The sequence below is a fragment of the Cataglyphis hispanica genome, chromosome 7 (assembly GCF_021464435.1).
Source record: "Cataglyphis hispanica isolate Lineage 1 chromosome 7, ULB_Chis1_1.0, whole genome shotgun sequence".
NCBI lineage: Eukaryota > Metazoa > Arthropoda > Insecta > Hymenoptera > Formicidae > Cataglyphis > Cataglyphis hispanica.
In genome coordinates, this window is record NC_065960.1 from 4120931 (window position 1) to 4142681 (window position 21751).

At 38.4% G+C, this 21751-nt stretch overlaps 1 protein-coding gene across 5 annotated transcripts in view; it reads left to right on the forward strand.

The window, feature by feature from the left end:
- LOC126851118 (mucin-17-like) overlaps positions 1–21751 on the forward strand; it is a 191536-nt gene that overhangs the window by 167573 nt on the left and 2212 nt on the right. For 2 of the 5 annotated variants that reach the window (XM_050594746.1, XM_050594750.1), the window contains 4 exons: positions 5745–5961; positions 11475–11629; positions 11924–16891; positions 17090–18304. In XM_050594746.1, the coding sequence (XP_050450703.1) occupies positions 5745–5961; positions 11475–11629; positions 11924–16891; positions 17090–17983 (6234 nt within the window). In that variant the 3' untranslated portion in view covers positions 17984–18304. Of the gene's footprint in view, positions 1–5744; positions 5962–11474; positions 11630–11923; positions 16892–17089; positions 18305–18738; positions 18887–21401; positions 21652–21751 lie in introns of those variants that run through there. The other 3 variants (XM_050594747.1, XM_050594748.1, XM_050594749.1) reach the window with 3 other exon arrangements.

Genomic DNA, 21751 nt, shown 5'->3' on the forward strand with positions numbered 1-21751 from the left:
CTCGCGAAATATCCGCGGTCGACGAGAGGATGGGGAAGGAGGAGGGAGAAGGACGCGATAAATTCCAGATACGAAAATTAATGCCGCACGGAACGATACTCCGTTGTGCTGCACGACGACGGCGATGCAGTTCGCCGCGAATACGCACTGCATACTGAGCGAAACATTACCCGACATTATAAATGAGAATCGTAAAACATTATGGCACATCCACTATCTCCGTTTTTTTTTTCCTCCTTCTGTTCCTCGGTGTTCCCGGACCTCTTTCTCTTTTACCATCCTATACAGCGGGGCGTTCTCTCTTTCTCTCGCCGCCGCTCGAGATAAAATTACAATGACCGACGCGTTGACCATCGACTTCTGAATTATCGTCCCTCGTTTGCGCTTTTCACAACGACGACGACGATGACAGCGACATATCCTCGACCCTTTGTTCCCTCCATGGAAACGAGCAGCATCCTCCCGTTTCCACGGAAAACGGAGGTCGAGCGGATGTTAATTATCGAATATCTACTCGGTGATTTATGAGGATTATCTCCACTGTTCGAAATGCTATATTTCAATATTTGTCCCTACTAAATTAATATTAAACAATTATATATCTATTTGTTGAATTTCGCTGTGTTAAAGTTTCAATTCAATTCGACTCGGTTCGTAATGTTCTTGCTTTTATTATGTTTCTGTAAAGCGGGTTAAACGGACGGCAAATTAAACGCGAATGCTCTTATCGTGCGCGAGCGGTAATAATTATTAATTGATTAAACTATAAAGAGAGATCTCGGGGAAATATTAATTGCGCCGATATTACAAGCACAAGGGATGATGAAAAAAAAAAAAGTGTTATCGAAAACAAAATGAGAGCAAGTATAATTGTCGATGATTATTCGGCAATTAAGCGATCGATTAACTTAATAATTTAATTACTCGCGAAAATTACGATGGAAGGCAATGTTTATTATCTTTTATTAATTTCTGTTCAAATTAGCTTTATCCACCAATTGATTATTTTATTACATCAGCAACTTTATTTCTATCTCGTACAATAAGTAAAATCGTAGCAGAAGCATGAATATTTAGATCACTCGGTCATGAACGAGTGGTAATTAAGAAAATATAACACGCGCTTCCTTTCATTTCTACTATGAACATCATTAACATAAAGCGTTTCTTCCTATGAGGAATTATGTATATCCTACGAAAGTGACTAATCGCGTAAAATGAGTTAATATCAATTAGGTAACCAGATAATTATCATCTATTGATTGAAAACCAGATCGTAAATCGTAGAGCGGGCTTTTTTTGCTTTTCTATTTTTGATCCTCGATGCGATATATATATGGTAACGCCCACGCATCGATGATTGACTTTTGAAATTGACAGCTCATTGAGCTTACTATGATGTACGATAATATATCTTTAATTTTATCATCCGTTGCCTCTGCAATCTACATTGAAAGACGCGTTTGACATACATCAATTGACATGATAGAAATTTTAATTTTCCTTCATTAAACGAATAACTAATTATTTGAAAATGAAGGCTGCTGCACGTGTCATAATCTAGACAAGAAGCTTTTGTGAGAAATGAGGCCGAGTGCACAATTATCGAGGTGAAGAGTTGCCAATTAACGGATTAATTAATTATCTAGCAGTTATGTAAATACGCGTCCTAGATTCTTTATATCATGATTGTAAATTTTTTAATATCGTGAAAAATACTCGGACAAATCATTTTTCCATATTAATATTTTATACACAAAATATTTAAATCTTAGATTAAATATAAGATTCCTTTTTTACTGTCAGATGACAATTATTTGATGAATAGGCAGCGCGCATTTAACGTTCTCTCATCTTGTGTCATCGTTAATCTTTAGTATAATTTAAGTATACGGTTAAATTAATTGCACGTTATCGCTGCATCTCATTTCGCAACGGTGGCTTCAACAGCGAGTATCGAAAGTTCTTTGTAGATGAGTATACATGGAGGTATTTCATTACATGTCCGATAGTTGCTTGAGTTTAATAATGGCGATATTAATACGGGAACAGCAGCGTCGATCGTAAATTAGATATTCGCATTGACGTCGACGAATATTCATTGTCGATCCATATATTCCGGGCTTTGATGCGAGACGCTTAATAGTGGCCAAGTTTAATAACGCGAGTCTATAAAATTTTATATTATCAACGTGAAAATGCACAAAATGAAAAACGTATGCATCACGTCGTAATAAATCGAAACGCAGAAAAATGGAGTCAAAAGAAAAAATTATTAAAGTTGGAATTATATTGTTAAATTGACTATGATTGCACATATGAGAAAATTTTGTTGATTTTTGCAATGCATTACAACTTACTGCAACAAGTAAATAATAAGGTGCACATTAAGCATACATAAATAATTACTTAATATTATTAATTACATAGCGAAACACATTGTTATTTATATATATCCTAAAAAAATTTGTAGTAACTTGTAATAAAATTTCAAAAAATTCTGATAATAGATTTAATCTTCTTCTACACAACGACGTTCGCTATTTCGATTATATTTGGTGCAGTATTTAGTTAATATTTGCTTATACTTGCCGTAACAAATAAGCTACCGCTCGTTACGAGAAAGAGACGCACAGTTTCCCGCGCAATCAGCGAGCCGACATTCTCTGGGAATGTTACCTGCGAACAATCGTATGCGCACATATGTACCCACATTTAATTATCCATGGTTGACAGATACGTACGACGTATTCTCGCGTGATTGTCTCGAGAACCAATTTGTGAGGCTTGGGACCGAGACAGAGAGAAAGAGAGCAGTTTGGTCCCGCTGTCACGATTAAAGTCGTAAAATCGCAGACTAATAGCCTTGTTACGTTAATTCAACGTAATGTCGCGCGGTAACGATAAACGCATATGGTATATGTGCGCGGCGGAGAAGGACGTCGCGGGAATGACATAAATTTAATTTAACGACGTCGAGGTCAGCGCGTCGCTTCGCTTCGCGTCGCGCCGTGAGCAATACGGCTCTGTGTATGTGAAGTTGATTGGGTCCCGAGATCCAGAGTCGACGAAGAACGTGGTGGCACGATGATTTACCTTCCTCAAAATAAAACTCGCGGATCATCGCCTTCACTCGCGTACCCGTCATTTGCTGCGCGATGTAGAAATTTTGCCATGAAAATATCTGCAATTGAGAAACGAAACTCTCACAAGTTTAGATATTAAATTTTATGCTCGTGTGTGTTTTGAGTGATATTAGTATCGATTTAAGTATCGACACATTACATAGATTATGATTCACTTTATATAATTAACGTATATTATTTACGAATATCTAGTTTGTTAGTTTATTACTGCATAACAATTTAATAAATATTATAGATATCTTCAAGTAAATTATATATACTGATAATTTTATTATTTTCTTAACGAGTTTTTCTTTTTCATTATCATTAAATTTTATTGTAGCACTTTTATAATTAAATAGTAGCTATCCGTATAATTGCTAAGAGATGAAAATAAAAGTGTTCTTATATCTGATGATATTTCTTTATATATATTTTATCTTCTTTTATTTAGCACACGCTAAAGTTTTCGTTGTAGGCATATTTAATTATAGATTTTTTATATAAGATTTTATGATCTTATTTTTTTCTACGTAATAATTCATTGCAATTATATATACAGCGATACAGTAACTTATTATGTAAAATAGTTCATATAAAATCATTAACGTATGCTAGTTGGTTCGTTCGGTTCGTGATAATTACAAGCAATGCATGTGTAGTGCATAGTTTATTTTCCCTTTCGAAATCAAGAGGGAGAGATATTCAGCCACGTTCATCCGGGCACGGGAACACGGGGGCACGGATAGAGGGATGGGTAAAAGCTATCATATTTAAGTCGTTTCTGTCGCAGTACGGCGTCTCATTTCGCGTCCGAGAAAAAGGATTAAATCGCGGTTTCCGCTGCCGGTCGCCGTGTGATTACCTCGCGTGCAATGGGCGGCGTGTGACGGGAAATAATGCCGTGGAAAGCGGCGACGGTGTAACCCGCGCATACTCTCAGCGGCCGAGGATTATTTAGATAGTGATGCAAACACCTCGCGCATACGCTTTCCTAATATATGACTGTACAACGTAACCGCGATTGCGCGCTACGACGCAATTTGCCTAGCAAACACGAATGCAAAAAAAAAAAAATTGACTTTTCACACATACAATATTTTGTCCTTGGAGCTTTGTTCTCCGCAAAAAATGCAGATGTCTTTTTAAAAAAAGTTTAATTTTTTGAAATATGCTTATATATAAAACAGCATTACTTTATATATTTTATTTACTACTGGTAATATATTATATTTTTTTTCCTTTTTTCGTCACAAAAAATGCAACTTTTTTATAAAGTTTACCATTAGTATAAGATTACTTTCTTAATTGAAAGATCAATCCAGACGCAATTGATTTATAAATTATAATCCTTTTATCGTTATTCGATCTTTGAGCCGTGAATATTTTTAAAATGGAGCACGCTGCGACGCAAATTATGTTTCTATTTGTCTCTTTGGTATCGTGATGGGCGCGATTAACCGGTAAGATGATCACCGCTGATGAGCATCTCGTCAGAAGCGGAATGAATAATAGACCAGTTAGAGAAAAGGACTGATTGAGTTAACTGCCTGTATACATCATTACACTTGTTGACTTTCGATGCCAAGGTCAAGCGGCGCCGGGAGTACATTTAATCTCGGCGCCGTATTCAGGTCGTTCTTAATTAAGCTGCTGGGTACTAGCTCAGGTGATGCGTGACAATCTGTTGTGCGGAATCTCATATTTTCCGCCAGCTTTGTAAAACTTGACGATCCGCGTATTTAATCGAAATATTATAACATTATTTGCGAACATTTTTTTTCGCAAAATATATTTTGCATGCAGATCTTTTAATTAGTAAATATATAGCGGTATAATTCTTTGTTTATTGTTTTCATAATTAGCGATCAGTGATAATGCTCATCGTATTTTATCAACGGAGATTATCGAGGAAACGACGATTAACTTTTCGCGCGAGGCGCTTTACGGATAGCTCTTATATATCAAGCGTGGCATTATCTTACTTACGATACGTTGTAATGGCACCGTGTTGGCGGCCGCAAATTGCTGCGGAAAGTCTCCCGAGCTGACACGTAACACGGCGAAGTCCGGCGTACGGCCATTATGGGCATCGGCCTTTCAACTCGGGGGCATTTTAACTTCGCTCGCAACATCGCGCATCGATCATGAGATTCATGAGCCTCGTCAGCTGAGGCCACCGACTCCCTTAGTCTCTCTTTTTTACTCGCTTTGCTCGACCATCTTTCGCTCACTTTTATTTTGCGGGGGTGGATATTCGCCGATTATGGCAATCCTCTCGACGAAATCAGGCGAAGGTAAAGAAGGTTATCATTTTACGTGGCAAAATGAAATAAAACTGTAAATGTAAATCATCAGTGTCATGTTTTACATATCGATCGGTCAACGCGATAGAGATCGATGAAAATATTATCGAAATTTTTGTGTCGACAATATTAAAAAATAATTATTCAAGATTTAGATTCTCTAAAAAAGCTCCAAGCATTTTTAAATTTTCAAATGATATTCCGATATTTTATCGTGAATTTGTAATGATTCAAAGTTAACTCGTTAACCGATCTGGCACACACCGGCTGCGCGATACGATCATGTGAATAACGAGCGACGTTCTTGTTTCAGGTTGCGACACGACCTTGGAGCCCAGATCAGGGCAAGACGCGCGAGATGACCAAGCTCTGCAACCATAAAAGGAAACTTTTGCTGCCGTCCGCGGCCGCCAGTCCTGTTGCGTCCTGTACACCGGCGGTCTCATCGTCGACTTTATCTTCTGGCCCGACAACGACCTCGATTCACGCGAACGCCGATTCGCCCACATCGCCGGATAAAGCCAGAAAAGGTAAGAATGTGTGATTGCAAATATGAAAGAGTATTATTATTTGAATAAAAAAAAATTCACTCTCGAAAAAATACAATAATTGTAGAATCAAGTATAATAAAAGAATACAACTCAAAAATTATTTTTAACAGAATATAATTTCAAATCTGTGTATGAGCTAGAAATTTTAACAAAAATATGAATTTTGATGAAAATTTAGATGAATTGAAAACAAATATAATATTTACTATATATAATAGTAGATTTGTATATTTTATTTAGATATTTATGCCGATTTCGGCGATGGATCAAAATTAAGATTTCCTCAACATCTGTTTTCGTAATCTCGACGACTTCGATAGTCAAACTCACATACATACCCGCAAAAGTTTCTCTATCGATCCGATGTATTAACAAAGTTTTCTGTCAAATCGAACGTCGAATCGGCGCCATAATCGCCGAGACGTTTATTCACCGTCGCGTGGGAACACGTGCCAACTTTTATTGGAGGAAGACCAAAAGTTTTTCCATCCCTCCCGTCAAGTGAGCCGTGATCATTAGGGAAAAAAAAGTCGAGTCGGTGGAAGAAGAACGACGAAATTGCGGCATTAGTCGGTTCGCCCATCACATCCTCCCCTCCCCTCCCCCTTTCGCTCTTTCCTGTTTCAGAATCGTCTTTTCTTCGCCCGCCACGTTGGCACATTAAAGCTCGAGAGAAGCGCGGTGGAGGACGAAAGGGAGACAGGGTGGAATGATGTATCACCGTAGCCGCCAAACTCTCCACCGAATTTCATTACCAAATCCCATAACCGACCCATCCCGTCGCGTTGCTCCTTTCCCACCTCCTCTCCTCCCCTTTTTCTTTTTTCCTTACTTCCACGCCGTTAATTAAGCGGCTGTTGTAGAACGCGCGACAAACGCGTTCTCCCGGCGTACCTCTACCTGTACTCCAAATTGCGTCGGCTAGAAATTATAATCCGCTTGTGTAGATTGAATGCCGGACGCGACCGTGTCGGCTACCAACGGTTATTAAACTTTCACCCTGGGCTTCTCGCAACTGCACGTTTTAATATTATTCGCAGAGGGGGTTGGGAGGACGCTTCTCATTTCTCGAACATCGAATTACTCGAATATCGCGAAAATGATGTATCTACATGAAATAAATGTATATTCTGGAAAATATAACGATTTTTTATACACATATTATAAAATTGAAGATTAGAATTATGTGTCTTTATTTGATGGATATATATTTATATTTATTTATATAACACATCTCTCTTTTTTATATGCGGTCCTTGTGAAAAATCTGCGCTGCAATTATCAACAACAAAACACAGATCGATTCACCGTGTCCGCTCGTAAAAAGATTAACGCGATGCATTTTGGTGCATAGATGCACTCGTGCGTAGCATCGAGCAGAGAGCGAATAGTTTCGTTTGGAAATCAAGGGCTAAAGTTTAACTCGAGTTTACGAGTAGTGCGTGTATGCGCGGGCGGATATACATGCTTGTCGTTGGCAATGTTTTTATGGGACTTTATAGGGTCGTTTTAACATCGACGCACGCTCGCGCCGTTTCGATTCCAATTCTCCGGTGATATAAAACGACACGCTGGATACGGGAGGGTTGGTAGCTTTTTTCCCTCAACTTTCTTCTCTTTACCGCGCCATCGGTCTCTGCGCAAACACACGTACACATACACGCACATCCTACGGCAGGGGGAAGAACGGCAAAGGGGATAAGTAGAGAATGAATCTTTATCGTGAAACCATCGAGCTCCGAGTTTTCATAACGCGCTCACCCCCGTTGGGAGCCCGATTTAATTCCCCCTTTTTTCTGATTTTCAGTTTGACTTTGCTAAAAGAGCTAAAAAGGCAAGGGTCTTTGCTTACGTACGATGGATTATATACCGCGTTGGGAGTAGAAATGATTGAACGCCCGTTTCGATTTTGTCGGTCACGAGAGCAAAATGGAATTCACAATTATCTGAGGCAATCCGCTGTAAACATTAAGTAATGTGTTAATTGCCGCTTTAACTTATCGATTATGCAAAATATTTTATTTTTTATTGCGTAGAAATATTGAACAAAATTTCAAATTAATTATTTATACAATTTACAATAAATAATAATTTTTTTTTTTTTTATTAAATTGAAAACTATTTCTATATATTTAAATGATGAAAAGTAAAACATTAAATAATATATTTTTGCTATGTGTTTAAATTTACAGAATTCAATTAGCTTAATTATAATAGTTTAATCTCATCATTGAAAAAAAATAAAAAAAAAAGTTTAACGAGACTCGCGACATATCATACAATTATTAAATAATTAATAATGCTTACATACACGTTTTGCGTGATCTTTTGCCGTTCCAAGCAATTTTCCGCGGCAAACAGTTTTCCCTAGAGCTCGATCGATCACTTTTGTCCTCGTGGCAGTTATAGCGACATCCAGAGAGAAACGAGTAGAGATTTTACGAGCGACGAACCCTGACGATTCACCCTCGCACAAACTACCGGATTTCTCGCTATAGTGACGAAGCATGAAAAATTCTTTGGTGGATTTGTCTTACATTCGAGTGTGTTTGTTTTTGTTTTATCGAGGATATCGTGTTGTGTAAATAGATTAGTTCTACCGCTTACACGAGTCTATTAGGTCTCTTATTCTTTTCGAAAGGTGTGTTTACATAGGATATTGCTGCGAGAAAAAAATAATCTTCTTAAGAAGTATAGGAGGATGAAGCGAAATATATGAAGTGAGCAGGAAGATCTCAGTTAATGAGATATTTAATACATTGTATAATCAAATAGAGAAATTGATCTTTGTAAAATATTATCGTGCTTATCATTGATAATTGACATATAAAACATATTAATTCGAATTAGCCCGATTTTATTAAGAAAGAATATATTTGTCGGGATATTTTCTATCTATTACAATGTGATGAGATCGCAGTGCAGCGGCCATATCCTTAGACCATTCGGCCGGCTTGCAGCCTTCTTATCGCGGCGTCGATCAATAAAGTCTCGGGAGGAGAAAAGAATCCGTTTTCCCTTCGGTGCCAGCGACGACGACGACGACGACGACGACGACGACGACGACGTACCGCGACCGATGGCGTATAGGTGGTGGATACAAGAGGAAGGGGTGAAAGAAGCCAGGTTATAAACCCGTGGTGGGGATCATGGAGGAAGGTGGTGGTAGACACAAAGTTGATAAGAGTTAATTTCGTTCGAGGAGCCACGATCGTGCGCATAAGGGAGAAAGAGAGAGCAGTCTTGCGGTCCAACGACTGTGTCCGGTTGTGATTCTTGCGCCTGCCCCGAGAGTGACGTTTGTTCCCTCGACGGAGGGTTCTTACTCTTCTCTCTATTTCTCTCTCTCCCGAGACATCCTCATGTCCACCCCCGTCGGTTGGTCGCGCAAGCGCATTTCAATCTCATTCCGTTCAGTCCGCATCAACGCTTCGACGTAACGGCGTAACGACGCGATCCTGACGGATTTTCATGCTCGCACTAAAGAGAGTTATTTGCCGTCGAGATTGCTGAGGCTTGAAAGTAAATTCGCGACGCTCGTGCCTGACTCTCGTTGTAGGTGTAGTTAAAGCGCCGACGATGCCACCAACGTTCGCTCTTCCTGCGTCAGTGAGACCGATGAAGATTGGATTTATCTCGCGAGATTACGAGTATCATCTTTATAAGTGCGTTTGTGTCTCTAACTTTTTGATGAGCGAATTGATGTCCATATCACTGAAACTTGCTAGAAATTCTTCAAGTTATTGAAATTCCTAAAATTTCATAAAATTCGAAAACTTTTTCTTTAATACAACTTTATATTTTTAATGCTTTAAAACATGTTTTGGTAATTGCAATTCTGAATATTTAAATTAATTCAATAACTTTCAATTTTTTAATATTTAAGAAACATTTATTCCGTAAAATCAATTATTTGTTACGAGTTATAAGTAAACAACGAACATTCCGTTTTTTAACCGAGTACCTGAGACAGTTAAAAACAGCCGCAAACGACGAACTACATCTTCCAATTACTACTCGCCTTCTTTCATCGAGTTTAACGACGAGAACGTTTATTGCTCAAGCCATTGACTGCAGGCATTCCAAGTAGATGGGTGCGGGGAGACTTTACGCGCTCGCGCGAAAACTCCGGAAGCCGCAAAATGGATCCAAAGATTTTACGCAAATCTTCCGTCTCCTTTAGAAAATCGGGTTAAACTGCCGTCAAGACGAACAAGTTGCCTTAGATTCATTACTACGATCATCGTCCCCTTTCGCTTTCTCTCCTCGTCGTTTTCATGCTCTTCCCCTTCGCCGAGGATTATCTCTCTCTTCGCGCCAATCGACGCGCACAAGAAATAATTATCTTCTGTAGGCTTACAGATAAAAGATCCCCTTGCCTGTCGCCCCGCGTTGAAAATCTTATTCCTCCTCTTTTCTAACACGTTCTCGTAAATCATGGTAATTCGAAAGCGTCGATGGCCCTTGCAACTATTCTAAGACATGCAAATGATAATGTTTCCAAAGTATGATAAATTTATTTAATCCTTTCATCTCTTTCCGAGTATACCGTTTATTTTATTGAAATATTCTCTTAATTGTTAATATTACGTATACTTGCATATATTTATTTACATATACACACACCCTCTCTTTCGATTTATATGCCATTTATTGTTTGCCGAATTACAATTTTGTAATCTTTTATAAGATCCTAGATTTTTATAATTTTATATATATATATATATATATATATATATATATATATATGACTTTTAAAATATTTGTTAAAATTTATTATTATATATATATATATATATATATATTATTAATTATATAAAATTTATATTATATTTTTATTTTACATATGTATATGTTACTGCAATATATTAATAATATTTTTATTGCACGTATTATATAAATTTCCCTTTTATATTATAATTTATATTTTATTCTTGATAAATTTTAAAGATATATGGAAGGAGATATATTAAATTTAATTCTGTAGTTTTTAATTTTATGAAGCACTTATGAAAACTTATTTAAAAAATCTTGTATATGACAATCAATTATATAATAATATAATTATATTAACTTTTTAATAGTGTGACATATTAAATTTTAGTTTATTACCGATGATTTTTTTCATGAGCGATATTCTTCGGAATAAGAATGCAAATCGAGAGAAAGGTCGACGTTTTAAAAAAGTGGAGAGTTAAAGCACGGAAATGTCGGGCTAAATACAATTTAATCTTGTGGCAGGATTTCAAATGGAACATTTGCTTCATTAAGGAGCTTGGAACATCGCCTGAATAATAAGCGAAAACGCCGACGGCGCGGGATTAGGGCGAATAAGTCGTATTTTAATTTCTCTAGCACCGGAGACTTATTGTCTTTCACAATTGCACTCTCGGGAAATGCTTTTGTCGATTTATTTTTAGATATTGGCGAATTGAAAATATAATTGAATTCCGGTTCTGGTTTATTAAGAGACACTTTATTGGCGTGCGCAGATGGTCACAGCAAGAAGAAGAAAAGGAAACTGGGAGGCATAGGCGGCATTTATTCCGGCGTCTCGGTTTCACAACTTCTGGCACAACGGGAAAGAGCTATTGCCGCGGTCGCGGCTTCTGGAGTTCAAGGTTCACCGGTGCCTAATGGATCGCAGGTAATTGAGTCATAATTATAATAGAATTGCAAATTATCGGGTTTTTTTCTGAGCCGAAAATCAGATTTTTGTCGTATGTTTTGTATAATGTTAAACAGCGCTTTGTTCTTATTATTTTGTAGATAAATTACAAAACCTAAAACAAATTTATATTTTATTTTTTACAAAAAATTACTCAGCCGATCATATCTACGACTAATGTGTAAGATGCATATTCTATATATATCTTATTTTACTTATGTCTTACTAGAGATTTTTGTCAAAATATTTATTTTATAATTATTTAATTTTTAGGTATGGCCAATTGCGATCCCGAATCTGCAAGTCCAGCAAAATGATCAACAAATCTGTCATCAATCTTTAAATTCGCCTTCCCAAAATCATGATGTGAACAATTGTGCAAGAAATCCTCAGCAGAGATTAAACCAACACAATATGTCGGGCATGCTAATGAACAATCCGCTGTTAATGAATCAGCAGGGTTCAAATTACAATAATATGACTCAACAGCAGCAGCAGCTTTTACAACAACAACAACAACAACAACAACTTATTCTACAGCAGCAGCAACAGCATCAACAGCAGCAAATCATTCAGCAGCATATATCGCAACAACAACAATCGCAACAGTTATTACCACATCAGCAACAGCTGCAACACATGCAGATTTTACAACAACAACAGGAACAACAACAGCATCAGAACACAATGGTAAATCAATTAACGCAAGCTCCCCATTATATCAATCAGCTGAATCAACAGTCGATGCACGTAATGCAACAGCAGCAGCAGCACTTGAATTCGCAACAGCAGCAGCAGCAGCAGCAACTGCATTTGCAGCAGATTCAAAAACACAATATGCAACAGCAGCAGCAGCAGCATTTGACACAGGAAATAGATCAGTCACAATCGACAAATTATTCTCAGCATTCTGTCGAAAATTATGTACATCATATGCAGTCACCGCAAGTGTCGAATCAAGCTGTCCTCCATCCGCAATTGCATCAAATTCACCAGCATCAGCAGATGCAGCCACAACAGCCTCAACGAAGTCAGCACGCTGTGCAGCCACAATCAACGGATCATTTTCAGATGCAGATTCAGCAGCAGTTACAACAACAACAACAACATCAGCAGCAGTTGTCGCAGCAAGTGTGCATTCAGCCGCAATATCCAAATCAGCAAATAAACCATCACTCTGCGGACGTTATGCAACAGCAAACTGGTTCCGCTATCATGACTAATATCAATACTACCGACATTCAAAATAGGCACAATCGAGCATCATCAATTAATGATGAAGATTTAAACGCAAAACAATTACAACAACAACAGCAGCAGCAACTTCTGTTACATAATCATTCAATGCAACGACACCATGCAGTTCAAAATGGCTTGCCAAACAATCCTCACGAGAACGTTCAGCGGATGTATACGCAGAATCAAATACAATATCCGATGAGAAATTTTGATCCTACGAAAGGAACAAACGCAGATGCAAAGATGGGACATCAACAGCAGTTCGTTCTATCAAATCACACGGGAAGAAGTTCGAACGCCACTCATGTCGAGACGCAGCAGTCTGGTATGGGACCAAACGGGCAATCCGGCAACTTGCATTTTAACAACAGAACGCCGCCGTGGCAACAGAATCGTGCGGCAACCATATCCCATCAACCGTCCCTTGTCACAGTACAGAATATCACCTGTAACTCATTTGATCGCGTGCCGCCACTACATCATCACATTCCACAGCCCTCTAACTGGACGGATGAGGCCGCACGGAAGAAAGCGAAATCGAATAAAATAATAGTGAAGAAACAGCGGCAACACGGTGTTGCAGAATCGTCAAGAACAAATAACGGGCTTGAACATTCAGCATCAAGTCCAGTAGATGAGTTTAGCGAGAAGAATCAGCAGAGTAATAGTCAGATAGGTTCAACGTTCAATAACAGCGGTCCTTCGTTCCTAGAGGATCCCAGCGGGTACCTCGCTCAACAGACGGCGTTGCTTAACAGCACAATATCGAGGCAAACCGGTGTCAGTAGCTCTCAAGTGGGCATATTGAACAATAATCCGAAAGCGTCACCTCAGACCAGTCATGGCATGCATGTGTCTAACTCCTATAATTCTCAACCAAAGCCTTCCTCTATTGCCAGTCCTACAAGTACCTCGTCGTCATTTGCTTCCGTAAAAAATCATGCGACTTCGCCGGTTGTTGTACATAGCAGTATGACGCCGACTTCGAGTAACAATAGTACAGATTCCGAAAACAGTCCGTGTCAAGGCTGCGTTACCAGCGCTGACACACAATCTTATATTCAGGATCAATATAAACAACAGATGCAACGACAGTACCTGATGAATACGGATCAGCGCGAGGATCCTGTCACGTCGTCAACGTTCGGTGAACGATATCAAACGAACAATCAACAGCAAATTGACTCCAGACCAATACAAGGCGGTACTGTGAGCACCAGTCACGGATCTCCTATTGGTACGAATAGTCCAGCTAATTCAGATACACCAGCCGCTTCAACACCCGGGATCTCGCAACCGGCAACCCCGCAGAGCCTTATTTCATCGCAACCAGCAACACCGCACAGTTACTCGCAACCGCCGACGCCTCATTCACACGTGTCAGGTCAAATGCCATCGCAAGCACTAACTCCGCAAGCGCAGCAGCCGTCGCAGTCATTGATTGGTAACAACATTCAAGAACAAAGATCTGAAACTCCTAGTTCTGGCACGATGAATTCCAGCTGTATTCCACCTAGCACATCACCGTCTCAGATGTCTTCTTCCGCGTCGGACAATTTAACATCTCAAATAAAACGACAAATAACAGCTAGGCAAAATTCCTTGGACGGCTATCAACCTCATCCGCATACTGTAAACGCAGTTTCTAGGATATCTATGAATCCTTTTGGCGGAACATCGTCCGTGATAACAACTATGGCTAGCGGTCATACAGTCAGCAGTAATACAATTACGTCTGTGTTAGCTGGAAGAGCGAATACCGCCACTGTCTCCATAAACACACCATCTGCGATACCGAATCCCGCTATACCCAACCTTTTGCCGAATAAGTCGCAGCATCAAGCCCAGTCAACGACATTGACGAATGCACCAGGTGCTTCAGTTACGACTCATTCCGCTGTTTCTCACAATCAATCTTCGACGATAGTGTCTAAGTCTCCACTTGAAATGGTCCAAAGCGTTGTCAGTAGCATACAAGTACCTCAGACAAGTACGAATTCGTCGTTGCAAACTCAGCAGCAGCAGCAGCAGCAGCATCAACAACAACAACAACAACAACATCAGCAGCCACAACAGCAGCATCCTCAGGCCAACGTTCAAGTTCATAATGTCCTCACTTCTGGTGGTATATTGAAACATTCTGCTGGATCGACGCTACCGCCTGGCCATATACTCGTGTCTAGCGGCGGTCAACTCATTATGGCAAGTACTGGATCGGCCATCAATGGCGTAATGGCACCTCCTCCACCGAAAATCATTTCCAATGCCAATTCTATGCCACCGTTGTCGGTATCGCCAATGGTCACCAGCGTAACTGGAGCTGTTAGCCAAGTGATTCCTGCTGTAGGTGTAGCCCAACAAGTGATAGGGCAACCGACGGTTCTCGTGAATACCATTCAAACACCGGTGCTGATTCAGCCTGGTGTGATGACGATGGATGGCATAAGTCAGAACGTACAAATACCACATCTTACAGTCGCTACCGGCAACGTTATACAAAACACTCAGTCAATCCTCGACGCGAATCAAGATGTATCTAGGGCCGTCAATGCCAATCAAGGTATGACAGTGAATCGACAGCCAGCATTACTATCGCCGGAATCAGCAATGACCAAGAAGAAAGCGTACAAAAAACGGAAAGCAAATCCACAAACCGTGGCGTCAATGCTACACATCGCCTCGTCCCAGCAGAATGCTGGTATGCTGATGCAGTCACAGTCGAACTTTGCACAGCAGAACTTTCAGGCTCAAAGTATAGGCGGACCTATGCTTCAGGCGTTGACTATCGTACCTGGCAAAGGCGGAGCACCGGCACAATTAGTCATGAACGGTCAGACTGGTGCAGCATCTGCGCAATTTAACACTCAGCAAATAATTACGAATCCTCAACCAGCTCAACAAATAAATCTTCTTCAACCGGTGAATTTATTAAACGGAGCGACTGGAATGGTTCAAAATTTCCCCACTATTCAGCAGTTTATTGTACCTGGTTTAGGTAGCATGGTTATGTCTGCTGATGGAACGGCCACATTATTGCAGGATACGGGTAACATCGGGATGCAGCTTCAGATACAGAATGTCAATGGCCAGAATGTGTTAACACCTGTACAGAGTCATGGTAGTATATTTAATCCCAGTCAAAGTATATTGGCTGCCGGTCCAGCCGGTATGGTAATACGAGCGCCGCAAGCAACCGGTGGAAAAATAATTCAGCAGCACAGTCCAGGAGCACAATTTCTTTCACCGAACAGCGGCCAATTCCTGGTGAACGGAACAACGTCTTTTGGGAATCAACTGAGTCCGATAGTAGCAAATGTCAGTCCGAATCAACAAGTGACATTCAATACTTCGCAAGTGAGACCGCCGAATATGCAGGGTCAACAGGAATTCATACAAATGAATGGTCAAACTCTTATGGTACCTTGTGCTACTGCGCAGAACATAGCTGTTTCCTCAGCATCGAATCAACAAAACACGACTTTTGTCCAGCAGAATACGACGATCGTGCAGCAGCAAACGACTATGGTGTCAAATAATCAGATACCAAATTTTCAAAGCGCAACTCCTAACGGTGGACAAGCGGTCGAACCTTCTTTAAATCTCGATCACAATCAATCATATATCCTGAGTTCCGGTATGATTCAAGGAAAAGCGGCATCGACCTCTCCTAAGAGCGGAGTAAATTCACCGTCGTCCGACCAAAATATTGAGCAGCAACAATATGTGCTTGCTAGTAGTAGCACAACTGTTGTAGAAAAAACGGCTCAGCAGAATGAGCAACATAGTCCGCTTATGGCAAGGCATTCGGTATCGACGCAAACCGCCGGAAATCAAACTAATGTGGTACAATCGGCGATGATGCGGCAAGGATCGCCACCAGATACAACTACTCATAGTCCAGGAAATAGTCAGAGGTCCAATAGTCCGGCCGTGGACACTACTACACATGGTGCAGCTTCGCCAGCGCCTCCAATTACCGCCAGGCATCATTCATCATCAACGGTAAAAAATAATTTACAAGTAGAATAGTTTATTTAATTCTTTTTTGCAACATAAATTTTAATTTTTTAATATTGGAGAAAAATTGGATTTAATAATTTTTATTTAAATTCTTAAAATAAAAAACGTATAGAATTTTTCTCCTATAAAGAATAAATGCATTTATTTTGAATTATTACGTGATGCGCGATTTATTTTCAGCCTATGGTTCATTGCGTCTCAAGCAGCGAACCGGATTCAGGCGACGCACAGGTAGCATCAGAAGATTGGAGAATGCAGAGTATCGCCACCAAGGAAATCACGTTGAATCAACCCAGCTTGCACGGAAAGACTTACGTGGAGTCCACAGTGACCACTGGGATCCAGGTTGGTACCCACGTAGAGCAGGTCAACCGTCATCTAACTATAATAGACATGCACCAGCCAGCCGATACGACACACCCAGAAAACACATACGCTGACTCACAGGAGTATATGGACACTTCATCATCAAATCATTCCATTAATTCAGACACAATGGATCACTCTACCGTGGAAGATCAACTAAGTGTCAGTAAAGAAATGACGGATGTTTCCTATTCGGAGATTGAGGTCAATCCGTTGCCAATCATAGGTCACGGTCATTATCAACCAATCCTTTATCATGGCCAACATTATGTCCCTAATGCGAACGTTTATCGACAGCAAGCCTTAGTGCCAGATCATGCTCATTATACTATGATGCCACAGGTTAATAACAAGTTCAATGACAAATCGTGCGTAGATAGTAATCGCGTCTCTGAAATCGAGCAGCGTGTTATGGAACAAGAAGAGGTGGAGCAAAATTCCGCAGAGAAATTATTGGAACGACATAACACCGGAGTATCTTACTATCAACAAAATATCGGGTATCCGCAAAAATTTGTCAATGTTGACATCGCGCCGTCCGAACTGTATCCACATTTATATAATTATAGGTCTGACCCTAATGGCATTGCTGTTGTTAATTACACACCTAATAAGCAAGCCTACATTAATCCATACGTTTATAATCAATTCGTATATGCGCAAGAAGGCGACGACGCTGAGGAGAGTGATTCATCATCAGACGAGTAATCACAGCTTTTTTTTTCGCTCGGGCTACAAAATTAATTAATTTTGTAAATTGAAATGAGATAGATATATCAGTGGCATTATTAGGTTGCGATCGGTTTACATTCGATAATATTAAGTTTGTAATTAGTTTGTATTTAACGTTAATAATTTTTACATCCGCACTATGGCGGAGAGCGCTCGTTTATTCGTAGCGTTTATTATTTAAATCGTATATTGCAATAATGTAATTGTATTACTAATCGTGTGTTGATCGGATTAATTAGCAAAAAATCACTCCTTTTTATATATAATAACAAAAAAATAAATTTTTACTGAACATTATCCTTTTCTCTCTCTGATGAAAATTATATATAATTTTGAACATATATATACCTTGCAATGTAAGCATGTGTAAACAGAGTTTGAGTTTGTCTCTTTTGCTATCATTATCGTTTGCATGCGTCGATGAATCGCGTGATTTCTGCATTAAAAGCATCGGAAATATCGATCAAAAGATTTTATAATCTTTCTACTAATTTTTTCTTTTAGTTTCATTTTTTTCTTTTTTATTATCTAATTATTGTATATTTTAATTGGAATTTTGCGCTTTTGTCTTCTATGTTTAATCGAGGAAAATCATAAAATCCTTGTGAATTATGAATCGGAATTCTCAAGTAACGAAAAATAATACATCGGCACTGAATGATACACTGTAAAATGATATTAGCATGCGATTGGTAGGCTTGTGCCTGAGTTGATCGAGTTGTATTTGACAGATCTATACGTCAGAGACGTTGAAGCAAGCCGAAGGTGTGGTGAGCACGGTGAGGTGCGAGGGCAGGGAACATGCCCTCGGCCGCGGAATCAAGCGAAAGCTGGACTCCATCCATTCCATGCATTCTACTCTGCATGAAGACCAAGATGGTCAGTATTGTATGGTATTCTTAGACGTTAATCGTATACGAGTAGTTAAAATATACTTTCGCTTAGTAGCAATAAAAGCATTCTACGAAGAAACTTTAATGATATAATTGATATAAACGAAAAAAAGAGATAATATAAATTTACATTCAACATGTACAAGCTTCCAATAGAGTAATATATTATATATCGGAATTAATATTTCCATATAGATTTTATGCGAGAATACATTCTCACTTATATAAATTATTTTATAATTTAATGACAAATATTAAAGTTCATTGATCAGATGAACATTTTGTTTCGATTAGCGTATTGTAAGAAAGTTTCTTCTTCAGGATGTTTTTTGTTAGTTGCTTTTTTTATGAAAATGAGGAACGTAAAGCTCATTGTTTTGCCAATTTATTTAGTAGATGCTGGTCTACACAAGAGAAAAACAATGCGTTCCTCGTTGTTTTTTGTCATCAAATAATCATTGTATGAATATTATTATTGTATGAATATTATTAGAGTGTTTCCTAAACTATAACTTTATTTTTAATTGAATTATTTGCAACTTAAAAAAGTACATGCTTGCGTACACTATTTAATTTCATTGGCATTGTTTAACTCTTTTTGCTATTTCACGTATATCCAAATATCACGTATGTCACTATGTTGCCTGTATGTTAATAGTATTTATTTATTAGTTTATTTTTATTTTAATTGTGCATGTTTGTTGCATGATAAAACGTATGCTTGCCGCATTGAAATTGCTTTAGTAGCAGCTTTTCTTTCACAATATTCGAGATTTTGCGCATGCAAGAACTAGATGGTAGATCGAAAAAAATCATTTCCCTCTTCGAGGCTTTACGCCGGAAAAATATTTTGTACAAATCAGAACTAAGTTCTCTGAATCAGTCTATGATAGCGACTTATTCGTCATAACGTCGCATTATTAATCAAATTAAACGCGAGAAGTCGAAGAGAGCAGGTAAGTGGCGTCAGTACTAAAATACCCTTCATTCATCACGTATGAGTCTTCGAGATCGCTTGGGGAAGTGAGACAGAATAACTTTTGACATTTGTAAATAATGCCCGTGAAGATCCCCTTTTTTGCGTTTACTAATTGGCTGTCAGGTTTGTTAATACCATCATCCATGCAATTACATTCTCATCCGAGTGGTCAAGGATCTTGAATCATATGTTCATTTCGGAAGGGGTGTGGCTCACTACCGTGTGTTATTTCAACCTTGTACATGTACACCTTCATGTTTTGCGTACAGCATGTGCATATTGCCGAGGATATGGAGATATTTTCCGAATAATTTTGAACGATTGAGGAACATTTACTCGACAAGGTGCACATAAATGTGAAATAAAATCAGATATTAAAGTATAAAATTGGATTAATACATTTAGGAAGAATCGGAAAATACAATTGTTATATATATATATATATATATATATATATATATATATATATATATATTTATAACTATAATTATACTCAACAGTAAATAAATGATCAAAATGTAAAATTTCTTGATATAAAAAAAAAAAATTAAAAATAATAAAGAAGTTGGGAGGGGGAAAAGATTCTTATAATTTGTTAAAGCTTAAAAAAATCTTAAAAATCTTTTCTTTAAGTATTATAAATTTCTATAAGTGCTTATTCGCTTGAGCCCATATACATATGAAGAGATTTCGTCTTAACAAATAAATAATAGAAAAAGGAGAATATAGAACGAATAATATTCATATCGACAAAATCATTGCATGTATTCGAATCGTCTGATATTTCATTCTGCCTTTGAACTCGCCTGTCACCATTGAATGAAGCTACTAATCATTTTTAACGAGCACATACGCGAGCAAGAAGCACATTATTACAATACTATTGGACGAGTAGTTGAACCATCAGTTTCGAACATTCCTCTGCGACACGCACTATAAGCATAACGTTTCGCTGTTATGCGTTGCACATCTCGCAATCGAGATCAATACAGATGTATCAGATAGAAATGATGCGATATCGTATATGCACATATACATTTATGTACATGAAGATAAATTATTTGTGTGTATATATACATATATATTATATAATAATTCTATGATCGTTTCAATAATTATAAATTTATAGCTAATCATAGCAAATGTTAATACAATATATTAATATGTCTTTTATGTGTATCAAACAATTCATATAAAATTAATAAAAACAATTATAGATATTTTATAAAGTAAATAAAATCGCGACATAATAAAAGAAAAACATTATTATAAATTTTTGATAGATAAAAAGCAACAATTTAATATTATTAATATATTGTAATTAGAGTATATAATATTAATATCATATTAAAAAAAAATTATTTTTCTTATTTATACGACTCTGTCATAGTTTTCTATCCAATATGTCTGTACAAAAGTCTTTTTTCGGAGATGGGCTTTTTTGCAATTTTTTCATAATCACGCGCAAACAATCGAGATTACAAATCTTTGAAAGATACCGTACCTTCTTTGGAACCCCCAGTAGCCGAGACAAAGGACTTAGACGATGGAAACCAATGGAAACTGATGGTCGGTGACCTAGTGTGGGGTGCAGCAAGAGGAAGTCCGGCCTGGCCGGGAAAAGTCGAATCTTTGGGCCCTCCGGGTACTATGACGGTTTGGGTCCGATGGTACGGGGGCGGGGGCAGTCGCACCCAAGTTGATGTCAAGGCTCTCAAGTCCCTCTCCGAAGGCCTCGAAGCGCATCATCGCGCCCGTAAAAAGTTTAGGAAGTGAGTCAGCCACCCCGTCAGGGATGAACTATCGAAAGATGAGAGCCTCTTAGAATTACCTTGTTGCTTAATAGTCGCGTTAATCTAAATTCAGGGGAAA